This window comes from Macaca mulatta, chromosome 11, assembly GCF_049350105.2.
Source record: "Macaca mulatta isolate MMU2019108-1 chromosome 11, T2T-MMU8v2.0, whole genome shotgun sequence".
NCBI classification, from domain to species: Eukaryota; Metazoa; Chordata; class Mammalia; order Primates; family Cercopithecidae; genus Macaca; species Macaca mulatta.
In genome coordinates, this window is record NC_133416.1 from 1,823,838 (window position 1) to 1,846,054 (window position 22,217).

At 39.8% G+C, this 22,217-nt stretch overlaps 2 protein-coding genes across 5 annotated transcripts in view; both read left to right on the top strand.

The window, feature by feature from the left end:
* Positions 1 to 3,410, top strand: part of LOC144333011 (uncharacterized) — a 42,729-nt gene extending 39,319 nt beyond the window's left edge. Inside the window, exon 3 of the mRNA XM_077954849.1 lies at positions 2,653 to 3,410. Within this exon, the coding sequence (XP_077810975.1) occupies positions 2,653 to 2,663 (11 nt within the window). The 3' untranslated portion in view covers positions 2,664 to 3,410. The remainder of the gene's footprint in view (positions 1 to 2,652) is intronic.
* ERC1 (ELKS/RAB6-interacting/CAST family member 1) overlaps positions 2,653 to 22,217 on the top strand; it is a 500,457-nt gene continuing 480,892 nt past the window's right edge. For all 4 annotated transcript variants that reach the window (XM_077953260.1, XM_077953262.1, XM_077953261.1 and 1 more), the window contains exon 1: positions 2,653 to 3,473. In XM_077953260.1, the coding sequence (XP_077809386.1) occupies positions 2,805 to 3,473 (669 nt within the window). In that variant the 5' untranslated portion in view covers positions 2,653 to 2,804. The remainder of the gene's footprint in view (positions 3,474 to 22,217) is intronic.

Sequence of the window (22,217 nt, forward strand, 5' to 3'; positions counted from 1 at the left end):
CAGCATTTTTGGGTATAATGCTTTGTCATTTTGACATAATTAAGTGTATTGGTTGTTTTTCTTTATGGTTTTTGCTTCTGGTTTTTTATTTAAGAAGCCTTTTCCGGCCGGGCGTGGTGGCTCAAGCCTGTAATCCCAGCACTTTGGGAGGCCGAGACGGGTGGATCACGAGGTCAGGAGATCGAGACCATCCTGGCGAACATGGTGAAACCCCGTCTCTACTAAAAAAAAAAAAATACAAAAAAACTAGCCGGGCGAGGTGGCGGCGCCTGTAGTCCCAGCTACTCGGGAGGCTGAGGCAGGAGAATGGCGTGAACCCGGGAGGCGGAGCTTGCAGTGAGCTGAGATCCGGCCGCTGCACTCCAGCCTGGGAGACAGAGCGAGACTCCGTCTCAAAAAAAAAAAAAAAAAAAAAAAACAAAAAAGAAGCCTTTTCCTAACTCAAGTTCACAAGGATATTCTTCAAAATTTTCTTCTAGTACTTTTAATGGTTTAAAAAATTTATATCTTTAACGTATATGGAATTTATTTTGGTGTACTATGTGAAGACGAGTATACTTAATTGTTCTCGAAGAGCAACAAGTATTTAAGCCTCATTTATTGAGTGATTTTTCATTTCCTCACTGTATTAGTCTGTTCTCATGCTGCTAATATAGACATACCCAAGACTAGGTAATTTTAAAAGGAAAAATTTTTTTTTTTTTTTAAATTTAGACGGAGTCTCGCTCTTGTCACCCAGGCTGGAGTGCAGTGGCACGATCTTGGCTCACTGCAGTGTCCGCCACCTGGGTTCAAGCTTCTCATGCCTCAGCCTCCTGAGTAGCTGGAATTTCAGGCACCTGCCACCATGCTTGGTTAATTTTTGTGCTTTTAGTGAGATGGGGTTTCGCCATGTTGATCGGGTTGGTCTCGAACTCCTGACGTCAGGTGATATACCCTCCTTGGCCTCCCAAAGTGCTGAGATTACAGATGTGAGCCACCGCACCCTGCCAGGAAAGAGGTTTAATGGACTCTCAGTTCCATATGGCTGGGGAGACCTCACAATCATGGCAGAAGGCGAATGAGGAGGAAAATTATGTCTTACATGGCGACAGGCAAGAGAACTTGTACAGGGGAACTCCCATTTATAAAACTATCAGATCCCATGAGACTTACTACCGCAAGAACAGTGGGGGGAAACCGCTCCCATGATTCAGTTAAGTACACCTCGCCCCACCCTTGACACAGGAAGATTATTACAATTCAAGGTGAGATTTGGGTGGGGACACAGCCAAACTATATCACTCAGTGTTTTGAAATATTACTTTTAACATATATTAAATTTCCGTATATAATTTAGACCCTGTTTTTGGGCTAGTACTATACAGTTTTCATTACTATAGTTTTACAAGGCTACAATACTTTATGAGAAACCTTGCAGGTCAGATGTGATTTTGTAGTCAGGAATTTTTTCCAGTAATACTTGGTGGGCATTATGTAGTATCCAGTAATCACACACATTGTTTTCTTAATGAAATGTATGAAGTCACACTATGTGGGATACATATAAACAGTAAGTAAGCTCGGGTCAGGTCCAGTTTTGCTGCTAGATGAGTTAAAAGGAAAAACTTATTTTCAGAGCTTTTTTGATTTTTGCAGTACAAATAAAGAATTACGGATTTGTAATTTATCTTGCTGTTGAGGGCTGTTTTCCTTCTTTGTTCATCTGTTTTAAATTGTTTGGTTACTCTTCTATCTTTACTCTCCATTTGAATTTTAGAGTCAGTTTGTCGAGTTACTTGAAAAATCCTTCAACACCTGTGAAAGCAAGGGATCTACAGCTGGTTAGCAAAATCCTGTAGAGATTTTTCGTTGGGATTGTGCTAACTAGTTGGGGAAGAACTGAATCTTAACAGTGTTTGTCTTCTCGTCCATGAACACAGTTAACTTTTCTTTTGTTTAGATGTTCTTTTATGTCTTTCAGTAAGGTTTTAGTTTTTTTCCCCAAAATGCTTGTACATTTTTGTTGATTTATATCAAAGTGCTTTTATGGTTTTGCTGCTGTTGTGAATAGGATTTAAAATTTCTTTTAAATTAAAAACTGCATTTTCTAGTTGTTACTGTTGATTTATACATGAAAATATTGAAATTGTATTGATATTGAGTCTGACCAGTTTGTTGAGTTCTGTTATTCTAATAACTTATCAGTTGATTATCTTGGGTTTTCAGTTAGAAAATCATATATTCAGACATTGATTTTAATCTTTTCCTTGTCAGTCTTTATACTTCTTGTTTTTTTTTTCTTTTTCTTTTTTGTAGAGACAGGGTCTTGCTATGTATCCCAGGTTGGTCTTGAACTCCTGGCCTCAAGCGATCTTCCTACCTTGGCCTCCCAAAGTGCTGGGATTATAGGCATGAGCCATTGCACCTGGCACTTTTTGTTTGTTTGTTTTCCAGTTGCATGGTATGTTTTCAGCATTCAGTTTTGAGACATTTAAAATATCTCTAAAATATTGTTTACTATGAAGTACATTATGCTGTAATCACATTCTGAATGCCTGAGTAAATACATGGTAGAAGAGCTAGATCTTCTTTAAGTGGGGGTAGTGGAACGTTTCTGAGAAGGGAAATATTTATTATTGGAGGATTTAATGTGTGATCTTTTCGTTACAGATATGATGTAAGATACTTCTTCAAGATTGGACAGCTGGGGACCTTCTTCTAATTAACCTTAAACCGACTTACAGCCATAGAGACACCTCACAAAGTTCCCATTTTTCGTTGTTGTTGATTTTTTGCTTTACACCTTTTCTGACCTTGCAACCATGTATGGAAGTGCCCGCTCTGTTGGGAAGGTGGAACCGAGCAACCAGAGCCCTGGGCGTTCACCCAGGCTTCCACGTTCCCCTCGCTTGGGTCATCGTCGAACCAATAGTACAGGAGGGAGTTCGGGAAGCAGTGTTGGAGGTGGCAGTGGGAAAACCCTTTCTATGGAAAATATACAGTCTTTAAATGCTGCCTATGCCACCTCTGGCCCTATGTATCTAAGTGACCATGAAAATGTGGGTTCAGAAACACCTAAAAGCACCATGACACTTGGCCGTTCTGGGGGACGTCTGCCTTACGGTGTTCGGATGACTGCTATGGGCAGTAGCCCCAACATAGCTAGCAGTGGGGTTGCCAGTGACACCATAGCGTTTGGAGAGCATCACCTCCCTCCTGTGAGTATGGCATCCACTGTGCCTCACTCCCTTCGTCAGGCGAGAGATAACACAATCATGGATCTGCAGACACAGCTGAAGGAAGTATTAAGGGAAAATGATCTCTTGCGGAAGGATGTGGAAGTAAAGGAGAGCAAATTGAGTTCTTCAATGAATAGCATCAAGACCTTCTGGAGCCCAGAGCTGAAGAAAGAACGAGCCCTGAGAAAAGACGAAGCTTCCAAAATCACCATTTGGAAGGAACAGTACAGAGTTGTACAGGAGGAGAACCAGGTAAGTTCTACGTGTGTGTTTAACTGTATTGGCTGAATTCATGTATGTAAATGAAATAGCCTTTTTTTCCCCTTTTCCTAGATTCTTCCCTTCGTAGTATATGTATCTTCCTTTTTCCTATTTATTTTACTATTTTGTGTCCTCCATTTCTCAGCCCTTTCCAAATTTGGTCCTGTGCCCTGTTTTTTTTTCTAGTTGCCCATGTCTGCTTGCTTCCATTCTTGCTTGGTTCTTTTCTCTGGTTTCTGTTTCTCTTCGTGTCTTTCCTTTCAGCATATGTGATTTTTTTTTTTAAATTCTTCTGAGGTTTTAATTTTGCCACACACTGTAATATCTTTTACCAAATGTATTTAGACTAGGTAACTTAAGTGTAAGGTATACCATTAAGATTTGTCATGATACCAAAAAGTCATTCTTAAAAACACAAACAAAATGACTATCACAAGATAAATCAGTGTTGTCAGCTGAGAACAGAAATTACTTTTAAAGAGTTAATATTGGCCGGGTGTGGTGGCTCACACCTGTAATTCCAGCACTTGGGAGGCCGAGGTGGGCAGATCATTGAGGTCAGGAGTTTGAGACCAGCCTGGCAACATCGTGAAACCCCGACTCTACTAAAAATACAAAAATTAGCCAGGTGTGATGGTGTGTACCTGTAATCCCAGCTTCTAAGGAGGCTGAGGCAGGAGAATCACCTGAACCTGGGAGGCGGAGGTTGCAGTGAGCTGAGATCCTGCCACTGCACTCCAGTCTGGGGTGACACCATGAGACTCTGTCTCAAAAAAAAAAAAGTTAATGTTGATGATGTGTTTATTAAGTATGAACAATAACTATTCATTTTGTTGCCATTCATGAAAGTTTAACTTCAGGATGCTTTTGTAGCTTTTTGTTCTTTAATTCTTTACATTTAAGGTAGAGGAAAGGCGACCTGGTGTGATTGTTTGCTTATAGAAAATAAGTGAGATGATTGGGCTTTATCATCATGGGGCTTTGCAGTTTGAGAGCTAAGTGCCGTCACATTAGCTGCAGGAAATACTCACTTATTTTTCTGTGCTCCTCCAGGTTACAGTTGATGTGTTTGGTGATAGCCATGTCACATTCAGTGAGGAAGCTGATGACTCCAAAGATGTGAACAAATCGTATTCAGGCTCTACCAGTTAAAATGTTAAACATACTTTTTTGTTTTTGTTTTTTTTGAGACAGAGTCTTGCTCTGTCTCCCAGGCTAGAATGCAGTGACGCAGTCTTGGCTCACCGCAACCTCCACCTCCCAGGTTCAAGTGATTCTCCTGTCTCAGACTCCTGAGTAGCTGGGATTGCAGGTGCCTGCTCCCATGCCCGGCTAATTTTTGTATTTTTATTAGAGACGGGGTTTCACTGTGTTGGCCAGGCTGATCTCAAACTCTTGACCTCAGGTGATCCATCTGCCTCGGCCTCCCGAAGTGCTGGGATTATAGGTGTGAGCCACCATGCCCGGCCCATACTTTTTGTTTAAAAGACTTTTAGAATTTTTCTCTTTACTTTTTTTCCCCCTATGGTGCAAGTTGTGTGTACTTTTAGAAGTTTTCTTAAACTTGCAAGCTTGAATTTTTTTCCTTCTTAAAAAAGCTGTCTTATACTCTTAAAAGGAGAATATTTAATTAACTACCTCATTGTTGGTATTACACTTTATTTTTGGATTAGGTTACTCAAAATTATAAAGAAAGCAATTGATATCAATTTCTGCTTTCTTCTTAAATGATACCAAGAAGTAAAGAAGCAATCAGAAATTGTCTGTGTCTCTGATGAAGGAGTCGTCTGCCACACAAAGCTGTTTAGGTCCCTGATGGACCTAACGTGTGACTATGGTCCCATAAGGTTACAATATAGTATTACCAGGTGTGGTAGCTCGCACCTGTACTCCCAGCACTTTGTGAGGCTAAGGGGGTGCGGATTGGTTGAGTCCAGGAGTTCGAGACCAGCCTGGGCAAAATGGTGAAACCCTGTCTCTGCAAAAAATAGAAAAAAATTAGCTGGGTTTGGTGGTGGGCGCCTGTACTACTTGGGAGGTTCAGGCAGGAGGATCACCTGAGACTGGGAGGTCGAGGCCACAGTGAGTCGAGATTGGGCCACTGTACTCCAGCCTGGGTGACAGAGTGAGACCCTGTCTCTAAAAACAAAACAAAGATTATAATACAGTGTCTTCACTGTATCTTTTCTATGTTTAGATGTGTTTAGATACACAAATATTTACCATTGTGTTGCAGTTGCCGACAGTTTTCAGTACAGTAACATGCCGTACAGGTTTGTAGCCTAGAAGCAGTAGGCTATATCCTATGTCCTGGGTGTGTGGTAGGCTGGACCAGATGTGTTTGTATGAGTCCACTTGATGATCTTTGCACAATGATGAAATCGCCTTTCTCAGAACGTATCTCTGTCATTAAGCAACATATGACCGTAAATCTAATCTAAGATTTCTGTCGATTGTCTTACCATTCTTACTAATATGCAGTCCAGATACTCAGATCTACTGTTTTGGCTACTCGAAGCTCTCTAGTTACATTACATTTTGTATGTTAAAGCTCCAGACACATTTTCAGCAATAAAAATAGCTCATTTTTTCTGTTCATAAATATAAAACAGAAAAGCATAGATATGAAAGCAAAATATATTCCAGATCCTCCCATCTACTGACAACTTTGCTATTCCACCGTTAGCATTTTGACATTTCTCTTTACTGAAATGCCTGTATTCATATACACATAACAGATTTACCTGAATGGAATACTGTTGGTATTATGCTGTGACCTTTTTTTAGCTAACAACATTTCTACTGTATATTAAAGGCCTCTAATATGTATCTAAATCATTATTTTTAATGCCTCCTACTATTCTATTGTTATTCTAGTTAATATCACAGGGCTAAAATTCTTCAAATGTACTTGGTATTACAATGCAAATTAAAAACTAAACCTTGAATTCATTTGAATCAGATATCTAAGTAATTAGAAATTATGATTTATTCTTTCTCAGATACGTTATGACTTCAAACTACTTTGCTTTTACTTTTTAATCAGTTATTAAAGTTGTCACTACTCAACATTTGAATATTTTAATATACTTAAATCTCTTTCTTAGAGACTTAGCTTCTTTAAAGAAGAGAAATTGTCCTTTAAAAAATATTCCTTAGGAAGTTCTTTGAGTTTGAGTCATTAAGACTTTAAGAATGTGTAAAGAAAGAAAAAAGCTCAAATAGACCCCACTGATGGAGTCTAAAATTAAGAACAGGGTTCTTAAATGCTGGCTCAGAAACATCAACATCAACAGGCATATTTGGTTAAAACAGAGATTGCCAGGCCTTCCTTCATACCAGCTAAGTACAATCCCTGGAGATGGGGTCCAGGAACTTAGGTTTTGAACAAGCTTCCCTGGTGGTTCTGATGAGAAACCACTCTTGGGATCTTTAGAATTTAGTAAATCTAATCTAATTCTTTTTTTTTTTTTTTTTTTTTTGAGATGGCGTCTCGCTCTGTAGCCCAGGCTGGAGTGCAGTGATGCGATCTTGGCTCACTGCAACCTCTGCCTCCTGGGTCCCGGTTCAAGCGGTTCTCCGGCCTCAGCCTCCTGAGTAGCTGGGATTATAGGTGCCCCCCAACACACCTGGCTAATTTTTGTATTTTAGTAAAGATGGAGTTTCACCATGTTGGCCAGATGGCCTTAAACTCCTGAACTCATGATCTGCCCGCCTTGGCCTCCCAAAGTGCTGGGATTAAGGGCGTAAGCCACTGCGCCGGGTGTCAATCTAATTCTTAAACTTGTCTGTTGCCTGTTTGTCAATTTGTGATGCTTCTGTTGTGGCACTTTTGAGCTCAACCATAAAAGAAAGGGGAAGAAACAAGGGACCATTTGCTCAGTGTGTCTCATCCTTTATTCTTCCACTTTACATCTCAGGGATGTGACCTACTCCTGTTCGTAATGATCATTAACTGTAACAGGGACCCTCAGTGGGGATGGGGCGTGTGTAGGGGAAAAGGGTGTTTAAAATTGTAGATATGTTTAGTTAAAAAGAGCCCTCCAGGTGATTTTGATGTCTCCTCACTTTGTGAATCATTGATGCACCAGATAAATGTTCAAATGATATATGACAGCAGAACAGTGAAGTACAGTTTCTTCAGTTGACATTTTTGAGTTGTCAGTAAAATACTGACTTTAGTTTTTAATTTGCATTGCACTACCAAGTAAATTAGTTGAATTTGTCAGTTGAAGTACAACACCAAGAAAAAATCATTCCTAAATACAAAATAATAGTACATTCTCAGTTGTTTTTTAAATTGTTGTTGTTTTGAGACAGAGTCTCGCTGTGTCACCCAGGCTGGAGTGCGTGGCGCAATCTTGGCTTATTGCAACCTCCGTCTGCAGGGGTCAAGTGGTTCTCCTGTCTCAGCCTCTGGAGTAGCTGGGATTACAGGCGTGTGCCATCATGCCCGGCTAATTTTTTTTTGTTGTTTGTTTGTTTGTTTTTGAGATGGAGTCTTGCTCTGTTGCTCAGGCTGGAGTGCAGTGGTGTGATCTCGGTTCACTGCAAGCTCCGCCTCCCGGGTTAACGCCATTCTCCTGTCTCAGCCATCCCGAGTAACTGGGACTACAGGCGCCTGCCACCACGCCCAGCTGATTTTTTGTATTTTCAGTAGAGACGGAGTTTCACTGTGTTAGTCAGGATGGTCTCAATCTCCTGACCTCGTGATCTGCCCACCTCGGCCTCCCAAAGTGCTAGAATTACAGGTGTGAGTCATCACGCCCAGCCAATTTTTTGTATTTTTAGTAGAGACGGGTTTCACCACGTTGACCAGGCCAGTCTCGAACTCTCGACCTCCCGTAATCAACCTGCCTTGGCCTCCCAAAGTGTTGGGATTACAGGCACGAGCCACCGCACCCGGGCCTTTTTTTTTTTTTTTTTTTTTTTTTTTGAGATGGAGTCTCAGTGTTGCCCAGGCTGGAGTGCAATGGCACAATCTCGGCTTACTGGAACCTCTTCCTCCCGGGTTCAAGCGATTCTTCTGCCTCAGCCTCCCAAGTGGATTACAGGCATGTGCCACCATGCTCGGCTAATTTTTTAGTTTTTTTTTTTGAGACAGAGTCTTGCTCTGTCACCAGGCTGGAGTGCAGTGGCGTGATCTCAGTTCACTGCAACCTCTGCCTCCTGGGTTCAAGCGATTCCCCTGCCTCAGCCTCTCAAGTAGCTGGAGTTACAGGCACGTGCCACCATGCCCAGCTAATTTTTTGTATATTAGTAGAGACGGATTTTGCCATGTTGGCCAGGCTGGTCTCAAACTCCTGACCTCAGGTGATCTGCCCTCCTAAGCCTCCCAAAGTGTTGGGATACAGGCATGCGTCACCATGCCCCTCCTAAATTCTGTTTTTTATAGTTTGGTATTGAGTTGTAAATATCAGGAGGAAAAAAATGAGTTTGCTTTCTTTAGTTTTGTGGTTAAGTATCAATATAACCTGGGTTTTGGAAACTGTGTCTGTACTCTTAGGGGTTGTATTGGGTTCTTTTTTTTTTTTCTTGGTAAAAATGAGATTGGTAAATTTGGAGTATGTACTGGTGTATACTAGTGCCCAAATATGGGATTCTTTGTGTTAGATTTTCATTCTTTGTCAAAGATAATTATCATAGTATTTATCATAGATAATTATCATAGTATATCGTATTTAGATATACTGTCATAGTATTTAGATAATTATAGTATATCGTACTTGAATATTATGTAATTTCATATGTATTGTTAATAAAAAATCACAGTTTAATTGAAAAGTGGCTGAGACATAATTTTTTATTATAAGAAATATTGTGCGCTGGGTATGGTGGTATATGCCTGTAGTCTCAGCTACTGAGGAGGCTGAGGCAGGAGAATCCCTTGAGTCCAGGAGTTTGAGTCCAGCGTGGGCAACATGGTGAGACCTTGTCTCTTAAAATAAATAAATAAATTTAAAAGAATTAATAAATATTGTGGAAAAATTGCATATGAATAAACATTTCATTTTGAAGGCTCTACTTTTCAAGAATGGATTGACAGTATATGTGTGTATAAGATTATACGTGTGTGTGTGTGTGTGTGTATCAAATTTAGAGTAGATTTGAAGTTACTGGATTTATTACCATTATACCTTGAATTAGCTAGTCACCATTATACCTTGTTGGTGATGCTGAAACTGTGCCCCTCACTAAGATGGTTTTTATTATGAAGTGACTCAGAAATGTCAATTTTAATGAAAAAAGTTATTGGCGTACTTGTTCATTTTGAAATAATTGAAGCAATTGTTTATGCCTATACTTCAGAAGCTGTGTGGAAAATATGTAATATCCTAAGTACAGTCTGCATTCAGAGGCAAAATATTTCAATCTTCTGAATCCTTCAGTTCAGTTCCAGTGAAACAGTCCACAGGATTTTCATGCCAAAAAACCCATATGTGCTGAAGAATGGTGAACACCGCCTTATCCAGATTCCACCCCTTGCCCTAATTAAACACCAGTGCTGGCAGTGATGTATTCTTCCTATACCCACTGTAATTACTACACAATCCTAAAATTGTATAACTTTGGTCCAAAAAACGAAGGGTGCAATTTTAAAGTAAAGGGAAACACTGCAATGAGATACAGAGACAGAGAATGCTAATTAATAGATTATAGTCAGCCAGAAGTGGGGCCTAATTACACTCTGCATTCATTATACCCTCCATAGCCCTCAGAGGTCAAGCATCTTCCACTGTATAAAGAAGATTGGTTTAATAGGATTTACAGTAATTAGTTTCCCCATTTCAGTTTGAGACTGGGGATTTAGGTCCATTCTAAATATTTGGTCTGATTGGACCATAGAGATCTTGTTCTAGGATCCTATCAAATGTAAAGACACATTTGCTTATAACTGCTTGATATGTGTGGTTCTTTATTATGGAGTTCTTTTAGAAGATGTTTCTAATATAAATACTCAGCAATTTTTCTGTCTCATCCTTCTTTTGTTACTGAACTTTCAGATACTGCTAGTTGGAGAGTTAGAATAGTATGTATTTAAAAGGGAAGGCTTTTTCTTTTTCTTTTTTAAAATTGGGAGTAAGGAAGGTTTTTAGCATATGTTTGACGAAGAATGAAAATCTAACTGTGAGCTTGGTGGAACTGCAGAGCTACTAAGACTTTGGATGGGGCGCGCGGCGGCTCACGCCTATAATCCCAGCACTTTGGGAGGCCAAGGCGGGCGGATCACGAGGTCAGGAGATCGAGACCATCCTGGCTAACACGGTGAAACCCCGTTTCTACTAAGAATACAAAAAAATTAGCTGGGCATGGTGGTGGGCACCTGTAGTCCCAGCTACTTGGGAGGCTGAGGCAAGAGAATGGCATGAACCCGGGAGGCAGAACTTGCAGTGAGCCGAGATCGCGCCACGGCACTCCAGCCTGGGCGACAGGGCGTGACTCCGTCCACCTCTCAAAAAAAAAAAAAAAAAAGACTGGATGATTTATATTTTTTTATTCTAAACAATATTTAACCAAATTATCATACTTATTTTTTGATTATGCCTTGAAGTAATTCTGTATGTTGAATTTAGTTGGAAGCTTATTTTAAAAATAATTACTTAAAGTACTGTCATTGAAATTTTGTGTGAACAAAATACTGTTTAATATTATAGGGTGGCAGGTGAATTTAATGTTTTTTGCCTTGTGTGTTTCTTTTCTTTTTGGAGTCTGATTTTTGTGATTCTCATTTACTTAGGAATCAAGAGAATTTCTAGTTCAGAAATGCAGAAAGATAACCTCATGTAATTCTGTGTCGTTTTTTTTCTCGTTATTTGGAGACTTTTGACTATTAACATTTATGTAATTTTAGGTCGTACCTTGATTTTCCATATAGTAAAAGCCATTATTATTTGCCATTAAATAAATTTTTTTTTTTGAGATGGAGTTTTCCGCTTGTTGCTCAGCCTGGAGTGCAGTGGTGCGATCTTGGCTCAGTGCAGCCTCCACCTCCCAGGTTCAAGGGATTCTCCTGCCTCAGCCTCCTGAGTAGCAGGAACTGCAGGTGCACACCACCACCCCCGGCTAATTTTTTGTATTTTTAGTAGAGATGATGTTTCGCCATGTTAGGCAGGCTGGTCTCGAACTCCTGGTCTCAGGTGATCCGCCGACCTCAGCCTCCCAAAGTGTTGGGATTACAGGTGTGAGCCACTGCTCCCGGCCTTAAATAAACTTTTTCATGAGGTTGCTAGTTGTTTCACTGTCATTTAAAATCTGATCTTAAAATTTAGGATCTATGTCTCAGATTATTGTTTAAATTTTCTTTTTGATAATTCTGTTTTAACAAGGAGATACAGATAAATTGACATCCTTGTTTATTTCCCAGATCAGTTTAATCTTTTTTGTGGTTTCAGAAGGGGAATATGTTAAAGGCACTATGCAGAGTGCCATGAGAAAATGAAATCAAATGTAAAATGGATAATGTTCCTTTTGGGGAGTTAATAATCATTTTGAGAAGCAAAATTTGTACATCTATGGCTTACAGAAATTTGAACTATGCATTTATCAGGTCTTGATCATATGTGAAGGTATTTAAGTTGGTATAGGAAATTTGCTTCTTTTACAGTTGATGAGTTTGCTTATCTGGAATGTAATGAAGTATTATGAAAAATAATTCAGCAGATCTAATAAAAATGTTGCACAAATATGAGATAGGGCTTATATGAAGAAATAAGGGCATAGTATGCCAGATAATTGCAGTCTCTCTCTCACTTTTTATTTTCCTCTGTGTTTTTGGATTTCACAGTGCAGTGTAGTGTGTTATCTCATCTCAGTGAAATGAAATTATTTTTAGAGATTTGCTAATTTACAGCAAATTTGCAGATAGCATCTTAAATATAGGGGTCCTACTTTTTATTGTGCAAAAGAAATCAGAAAATGGGTTTAGTTTTTAGTTACATTAACGTTAATCAGTGGAGGTCATAGTTTCATTTTTTTAACATTTACAATCGTACCACCCTCTGGAACTTGGCGTCTGTTTTGAGTGCTCTGTTACGCCCAGAAGAGCATAGGAGGTGCCTAGAGACCATGCTTTGTAAGAAGTGGCTGAAGGAGCTCAAGCAGAGAGAAGACTTGCAGCATTTTAATTATACTCTTAAGTATTTGATGGACAGCCATGTTGAAGGTGATTTTTCCTTCTTTCTTTCTTTGTTAGTATTGTTTTTGGAGAGCAAACACTGGAAACAGCACAAATATTAGGGTTTTAAATTTTGGCTGCAAGGAGGAATGGATTTTTGAAAAAAGCTATATCCAGCCGGGCGCAGTGGCCCACGCCTGTAATCCTAGCACTTTGGGAGGCTGAGGCGGGCGGATCATGAGGTCAGGAGATCGAGACCACGGTGAAACCCCATCTCTACTAAAAGTACAAAAAATTAGCCGGGCATGGTGGCGGCCGCCTGTGGTCCCAGCTACTTGAGAGGCTGAGGCAGGAGAATGGCGTGAACCCGGGAGGTGGAGCTTGCAGTGAGCTGAGATTGTGCCTCTGCACTCCAGCCTAGGCGACAGGGCGAGACACTCTCAAAAAAAAAAAAAAAGAAAGAAAAAAGCTATATCCATTTGATGGAAGAACAGTGTCACAAAGTAATGCTTCATCATCACTAGAAGTGGTCACTGGGAGGTCAGACTACCTTCTGACAGCTGTGTGGGTGCTCCAAGTCATTGAACTCTTCAGAATGCCCAAAGTGGTATGGAATAAAGTGTTACTTTGGGGAGAAACATTTAGGGAGTTTACCCCATCCTCCCAGTCCCTTTTGTCCTTTTTCTCCCTCCCTGTCTCCTGTCCTTCCTTTATGACAATTTTGTTGAGATATAATTGAATTCTCCCTTTGAAGTATACAGTTTTTTCTTTCTTTTTTTTTTTTTTTTTTTTTTGAGATGGAGTCTCTGTCTGTCGCCCCGGCTGGAGTGCAGTGGTGCGATCTTGGCTCACTGCAACCTCCGCCTACCGGGTTCAAGCAGTTCTCTGCCTCAGCCTCCCAAGCAGCTGGGATTACAGGCACAAGCCACCACGCCCTGCTAATGTTTGTATTTTTAGTAGACACAAGGTTTCACCATCTTGGACAGACTGGTCTTGAATTCCTGACCTGGTGATCTACCTGCTTCGGCTTTCAAAAGTGCTGGGATTACGGGCATGAGCCACTGTGCCCAGCCTTTTCTTTCTTAATCTGATTTACTCAATGAAGATTTTGAAGAAAGTAATAGTAAGTTGCCCTAGGGAGTTCTAGAACGAGGGCATAAGTGATGTAATAAAAAATACTGTTTAGGAGCAGCTTTTACTGCTGTCAGCAGAGTGGATTGAAGAAAGGGTGGGGAAAGGAAATGAGTTTCTTGTAGAAGACCTGGATTAAACAGGGTAATAGCAATGAAGAAGGTGCACATCCGTGAGATTTTCAAAGAAATATTTGGATATATGCAGGGCACGATGGCTGGTGCCTGTAATCCCAGCACTTTGGGAGGCCAAGGTGGGCAGGTTACTTGAACCCAGGAGTTCAAGACCAGCCTGGGCAAAATATGGAGACCCCATCTCTTAAAAAAAAAAAATTAGCTGGCATGGTGGTATGCGCCTGTAGCCCCAGCTACTTGGGAGGCTAGGGCAGGAGGATCGCTTGACCACGGGAGGTGGAAGCTGCAATTGTACTACTGTACGTCCACCTAAGTGACAGAGCAAGAGGCTGTCAAAAAAAAAAAATTTGGATATAGATGGCGAGAGAGAAGAATACAGTGAACCGTGGTATTGAGATTGGGGAGCTCGCTTCCCGATGATTAACATGGGAAAAGTGGATTAGAAGGTGGAACTAAATTTAGAGTCAGGAATGATGAACATGGTTTTAATTATGTGAATAAAAGTTTTTCATAAGAATTTGGAGATAGGAGACTAATGACTGTGACCTCAGGTACGTGCATATAGATGTTATGAAGGTGTGCTTGTTAATGTTGGGGAACTCACTTGTCTGGTTAACTCAATATCAGCTACACGTCTCTGCTTATGGGAGTAAGAAGTGGAGAGGGAGAAGCCGTTAGAAAATACAGTTTTATGTATTTTTTCTCATCCAGCTTGATTTGTGTTTTGGTTCTCTGTCTTTATTGTGGTATTTTTGTTTGACAGCAGATACCTCGAGTGATTCTCTCAATTCCTGAAAGTTATTATTTATTAAAAAAAGTTAATATTGATTTATGATTTTTTCATAAACTTTTAGATGTCCCTTATTTTGTTTTAGTTAACAACAAGTTTATTGGAGATCATGTACCCACCTCTGTTTGATAAATTAGGAGTGACTTTGGGAAAAAGAGAAATATTACAAAAAATGTGCTTTCAGTGAGGAAATGATAAATTTTGTTTTTGAAAATGTTCTGTTCTTCCCTTATGGACAAGATTAGAAATGCTTTTATGAACTGTTTTTGGCTGCCATACACGTTTCTAAAAATACTCATTTTTCTTTTTCTTTCTTTCTTTTTTTTTTTTTTTTGAGACTGAGTCTCACTCTGTTGAACAGGCTAGAGTACGGTGGCGTGATGCTCTGCCTCCTGGGTTCACGCCGTTCTCCTGCCTCAGCCTCCTGAGTAGCTGGGACTACAGGCACCCGCCATCATGCCCAGCTATTTTTTGTATTTGTACAACACAAAGACGGGGTTTCACCGTGTTAGCCAGATTGATCTCAATCTCCTGACCTCGTGATCCGCCCACCTTGGCCTCCCGAAGTGCTGGGATTACAGGCGTGAGCCACCGCGCCCGGCCTAAAAATACTCATATTTCTTTCCAGATTTGGAAAGTTAGTCTTTAACATAGATCTTTTCCTTTGATTTTTCCATATATTGACAATACTTATTGAACCCTCCCGCCCTTTATTTTGCCAGTCTTTTCTACCTAATAGGCTTTCCTACCTAATACTGGATTGCAGTGACACTTGCTTAATTTCATATGTGGTGACTATATAGGCCGAGAAAGTGAGATAATTGAGCCTTAATGTACACACTGTACCATCTCTTACCAGTGGCTGGTGGCTTGTGTACTTTCAGAGAATGTGATATGCAAGGATCTGTTTAGCTTTGAAGTCAACCTGAGATAACTGCTGTGATCTTAAATGACCCTCAGGTACTTGAATAGTCCTCTGTAGCAGTAATTCTTAAACTTTTTGGCCACAGGACCTCTGTAAATTGTAAAAATTATTAAGGACCCCAAGCAGGTTTTGTTGACGTAGGTTATATCTACCAATATTTGTCATATTAGATACTAAAATAAAAAATTAATATTTATTAATACATTTAGAAACAATAAACCTAATAAACGTTATAAGTAACGTTTTAAAATGAAAAACAGTTTTGCAAGTCTCTCTCTTTTTTTGTTTTTTAGACAGAGCCTTTGCACTGTTTCCTAGGTTGGAGTGCAGTGGCATGATCTTGGCTCACTGCAGCCTCCGCCTCCTGGGTTCAAGCGATTCTCCTACCTCAGCCTCCTAAGTAGGTGGGATTACAGGCATCCACCACCATGCCTGGCTACTTTTTGTATTTCTAGTAGAGACAGGGTTTTGCCATGTTGGCCAGACTGGTCTCGAACTCCTGACCTCAGGTGATCCACCTGCCTCAGCCTCCCAAAGTGCTGGGATTACAGGTGTGAGCTACCGCACCTGGCCTAGTTTTGCAGGTCTCTTTAAGACTACAAGTCTAACGGCTTTATGTGGTTCTTCTGACTCTTGTAAGAGGCTGCCACTAGAGTCCTGACTAGGTTACTCTTTAGCTAAGATCTCTCTTATTGGTTTAGTATTGTAATTAAATATTATGACCTGTGACATCAACATGGATTAACAAGGATCTCTGACTTTTTCATCAAGGGTTAAGAAGTTACACTGTTTCTTTAGTAACAGTGAGTAATGGAAATGCGGTGGGGAATGGTGACTTTGTTGGTTTGTTGTTGATAGCATGTATTTCTCGACCCTTAGAGAGGTTCTTTGGGTGGGCTGTCTTAAGGAAGCCCTCGTATTGTAGTTGGCTAACCAATAGGCCCACACCGTCACGCCCAGCTAATTTTGTATTTTAGTAGACACAGGTGTTGCCTTGTTGGCCAGGCTGGTCTCAATCTCCAGACCTCAGGTGATCCACCTGCCTCGACCTCCCAAAGTGCTGGCACTACAGGCGTGAGCTACTGCATCTGGCCAACCAGTACTCTCCTTTTTTTTTTTTTGAGATGGAATCTTGCCCTGTCGCCCAGGCTGGAGTGCAGTGATGGGATCTCCGCTCACTGCAAGCTCCGCCTCCTGGGTTCACGCCATTCTCCTGCCTCAGCCTCCCGAGTAGCTGGGACTACAGGCACCCGCCACCACAGTCCGCTATTTTTTTTGTATTTTTAGTAGAGACAGGGTTTCACCATGTTAGCCAGGATGGTCTCGATCTCCTGACCTCGTAATCTGCCTGCCTCAGCCTCCCAAAGTGCTGGGATTACAGGCGTGAGCCACCATGCCTGGCCTGGTTTTTTTTTTTTCCCGAGATGGAGTCTAGCTCTGTTGCCCAGGCTAGAGTGCAGTGACATGATCTCGGCTCACTGTAACCTCCGCCTCCCGGGTTCAACCAGTTCCCTTGCTTCAGCCTCCAGAGTAGCTGGGATTACAGGCACCTGCCACTGTGCTCAGCCTCCAGAGTAGCTGGAATTACAGGCACCTGCCACTATGCTCAGCCTCTAGAGTAGCTGGGATTACAGGCACCTGCCACTGTGCTCAGCCTCCAGAGTAGCTGGGATTACAGGCACCTGCCACTGTGCTCAGCCTCCAGAGTAGCTGGAATTACAGGCACCTGCCACTATGCTCAGCTAAGCTTTGAATTTTTAGTGGAGACAGGGTTTCACCGTGCCAGGTCTCAAATGCCTGACCTCAAGTGATCCACCCACCGTGGCCTCCCAAAGTGCTGGGATTACAGGTATGAGCCACTGCGCCCGGCTTAGTATTTTTAATTTTTTAAAAAATACAGTTGCAGTGTATTTATGTGATAAACCTACAGCATTTGTTGTATTTCAAAGAAACATTTTTGGGAACTAAGTTTGTTTTATAGGACTTAAAATCTGAAAAATTGGGAGAATACATTCCAAAAATATTCTTTTATCTTTCTTGAATTTGATAACTGCATAATTAGTAATTTTTTCTTTTCACATGACTCCTCTTCATGGGCATAGGAACTTAAAGCAGGTGCCACATTCTTAGGAGGGAGTGTTTCCAACCTTTCCTATCTTGCAATTTTATGAGGGTCTATTTCTTACTTTTCTGTGAAACGTGTTATCTATGGTACAGAGTATTTTCTTTTTCTTTTTCTTCTTCTTTTTTTTTTTTTTTTTAGACGAGCGTTGCTCTCTCATCCAGGCTGGAGTGCAGTGGTGCGATCTTGGCTCACTGCCATCTCTGCCTCCTGGGTTCACGCGCTTCTCCTACCTCAGCCTCCTGAGTAGCTGCTATGATAGACGCCCGCTACCACGCCTGGCTAATTTTTGTAATTTTTAGTAGAGACAGGGTTTCACCATATTGACCAGGCTGGTCTCGAACTCCTGACCTTGTGATCTGCCTGCCTCGGCCTCCCAAAGTGCTGGGATTACAGACGTGAGCCACTGTGCCCAGCCTGTACAGAGTATTTTTAAGAGATGAAGCAGGTAAAAGGATATTTACTTAACTGGTAGCAGATAAGCTTTTGGATTTCTCTTGGTATTTCTGATGAAAGATACTTATTTTCAAGGGATAGTGTGTTGGGTCTCAGTTGTTGGAAAGTTGTGGGAACACTGACTGTTAGAATAACTAGGGGCAGCAGGTGTTTCTAGGATGTAGGGTGGAGAGGGCTTAAAGTTACCACATTCCCTACACGGCTTAGGACAGGTCTGCGTACTGAAAAACAGTATCCTCATACCATATGATTTTCATGTGTCTTGCTAGAAATTTGATAGGATAAAAAAATCTGCTTATAGTCATTTGAGCCAAGATCCTATAATAAATAAATGTGTGTAAGTACATTAGCATCGTTTGAGGATGAAGTTGATAGAAGATTAAACTTCATTTTGTTTGTAACTTTACCTAGAGTTTTTGCCATTTTGGAAAACCACTTCAACAGCAACATTGCATTGTCGCTCATGCTACTGTCTCTTCAGCCTCTGTTTGCATATGTCTTTCGGTGTAGTTGTGCCCTAGCATTTACATGTTAACAGACATTCTATTTTATTATAAATGATTTCTTTTCATTTTTCATTCATACAGCGTTAAATAATTTTTTTTGAAACCGTATGTGGGAGTGGGCTTATATCTGTGCATTTCAGGATAGCAAAGGGCATATTTACAAAATATTTGTTATAAAATGGGAGGGTATTAAGTCTGATAAGCCTGAAATTCACTGGTGTAATAGATGGAACACTGAGTCAGGAGATCTGCATTCTAGCTCTGATCCTGGCTCTGCCAGCTGTGTAGCCATGGCAATATTTAAGCTTTTTGAATGCCTGTTTCCTCATCTTTAAAACCCAGAGAGTTGGACTAGGTGCTCTTTAGAGATTCTTTCTTCTGAAATTACTTGATTTTGTTTTTGTCAGTTATCCTAGTGGAATTCTCTAAGAGTCTGTTCACTTTGATCATAATGCCCAAATTCAAAACTGATTCATATAAACAAGTTGTGTGCTTCTGGGAATGAGACATGTATGACTAATGAAGTGCTTTTCAAGGTAAGTGGCATAAAATCAGTGTTTACCTGTAAAGAGCAAAGAGCCTTCATGTGAATTTCATCAGTTGACAAATGGGGATAATAATACTTGTATTATTGCAATATTTAAGTGAGATTAAAGAAGATAATATTTATAAATTATGGACAAGACTACCTGACATAATAGGTATGCAGTATAATAAATGGTAGTTGAATTAAAATTAAGTCAAACATTTCTTAAATACAAATACATTTTATAATATATTTTGAAGTATGAAATACACCTTACATGATCTGCTACCAGAGGCAGACAGCAGCTGGGACCTATAAAATGTCTTTAGAAAGTGGGTCACAGTGGATAATAGGTTTCATTTGGATAACTCATCACTACCAGCCCAGCCTTAATATTCCTGTAGGAGTTCTCAGGAACTTTGAGTAGGGTAATTAGCTCTCAGGATTTTCAGTTACCGTCATATTCATTATTTAACATTTTTATTTCCACAACGACTCAACCATGAATTATGGAGTGCTTTCCCAGAAGGAATGTAGTGTTGCTGGAAATACAGTTTTTATTGCTCTATTTTCTTTCTAAGGTGTGGGGTTCCTGGTTGGTTAGTTGCGCCCAAAACTCTCCGCAAATAATTTAAAATACGTGCTTTTTTATGAAGATGACTTAACAAGGCAGTGGAGATTTCTCTTGAATGGGCAACGTAGAATGCTTGTATTTTCTTATTCTGCTTATTTTAAATTACTAATTTTTGTACTGCGGTCCTGTACATTAAATTCTTACATAAGTGTATGTCACTAAAAGGTATACTTTGCCCACAATACCTATTATTTACTCCACTGACATTAAAATTGTAGCATTGCATCTGAGGTTCCCTTTGGTTTTTACGTATCATTTGCTGTTGTATCCTTTAAAAAATACTGTAATAGATTCGTCAGTGGAGCTGATGTCTTACTGTGATGCTGTTATCAAATGCATCTCTGAGTACCTATGGTAGAGAACTAGTGAAGGTGTTAATATCTATTGTAGATATAGATGCTAATATATCTAGACTATTGTAGATGCTAGTAATAATTATTGTAGAATATTTATAGATACCATCCTAGATGCTTTCATATACATTGCTTCTAATCCTTACTAACAGTTCTGTAGGTAAGCAATGTTGTCCTCATTTATAGGTGAGGAAATTGAAAATTCAGAGAGGAATTTGTTCAGGTTCACATCTGTCTAGTGACAGATACTGGTCCGTCTGGCTACAAAGCCAAATGTCATTGTGTTTTTGACTAAGGACAAATGAATGAATTGTACATACTTGTTTAAAATATTTATTGAAAAATTAATATTTATTCAGTCATTTATTAAATGTAAAAGATGGCATTAAAATTCCTCTGTGTTTTTGTTGGAGGAGGAAATACGAGAATAGGTGTATCATAGGATCCAAAGGCTCCTGAGAAGGGGTTAACATTGAGAGAAGGGGTAGAGGAAAGAGATAATAGGTGATCAGTTGAGAAGATGATAAATATAATTTGATTAGTTTAAATAATCAGTCAATATCAGCAGGTGTAAATGACATACATCAGTACTTTTCTTGTTCTGATTAGGCGGAAAGCATTAGATTAATGATTCCCAGACTTGCATTTCACACACTAGCAAAATAAAAAATAAATAACAACAAAAAAAAAGTGGGGGAGACTGGCATAGGATTGTCAAATAAAAACAATTAAAAAACGATAATACATATTACTGTTATTTTATAAGGGGAAAGTCAATTTAACACCAAAGGAATTGTGCATAATTTCACAATAAGAGTTCTTTCAAGAAAATACAGATTTTAACTTTGTAGTGACAATTTTATTAAGTCAACTTGACATGGACTGGCTTTGAGAAGCATTAGTTTTTGATAGGGATCACCATATTATAGCCAAATCCTTCCTACAGGAGCTGTACATCCTACAAGCAAAGAATGGCTTTTCCATTTTTAAATGATTAAAAAATAAATGTGATATGTGAAAATTATATGAAATTCAAAATTCAGTGTGCATAAATAAAGTTTTATTGGGACACAGCTGTGTTTATTTTTGTATTATGTATGGCTGCTTTCACACCAGTGGTAGATAGAGTAGTTGTGATAGAGTCTGTGTGACTTGCTAGACTTAGTACAGTGTTTACTTAACTCTGACCTTTTACAGAGTTTTTCAGTACTTTGTTTAGATAACAGAGTAAATAATAATAGCTAACACTTGTGTAGTGTTTACTAAGAAACAGGCCCTGTTTTATGTGCTCTGTGTTATTAGCCGTCATAACAACTTTATGAGGTAGGTACTGTTAATTTTATTGAAGTAGAGACTAAGGCTGAGAGTAGGTTGCCCAAAGTCACGTGGCTGTTAGGTGGCAGAGGCAGCCTTCCGACCGGATAGTGCCACTCCACGGTATGTGCTTTGTCGGGGAATCAGAGACTTGAGGATGTGACACACCCTTCACATTTGCCTTAGTTGTTTTAGGGAAAGAGGAAAGTAGCCTGATTCTAGAGTTGCCCCAAGTGTTATCATTGAGTAGTTGAATGAAGAATTCAGCATTAATTACTTCATGATGTGTGAACATTTGGTGTATTTTTATGTGACCCAGTGGATTTTCCCCAGAGGTCTGTTGATTGAAATGTCCTACTTATTGATGTCCTAGTTATTGAACTTTTGAACAAATAAATCTGTCATTTCTGAACTACTGAGTTCATTTGGTGTAATTAGAATAATAACACTGTTAACTTGGTGGAGGGTAACTGTTTCTCTATCATAAATATTTATTGTGTTGTTCTTAAGGAGCGTGAGGCATAACCCCCCGTTATTGATTTAATTTAAAAATAAAACATTTATTGACATACACAGAAGCATTTTAATTAAAAATTTGTTAAATGGCCTTTTTTTTTTTTTTTTTTTTTTTGGGGGGTAGAATATATATGTCTTTGTATGCCAAAGCCTGAAAGAAGAATTAAATTACCAGTAATTGGGTTTTTAGCTGAATCTATTCAAGGGGAAATC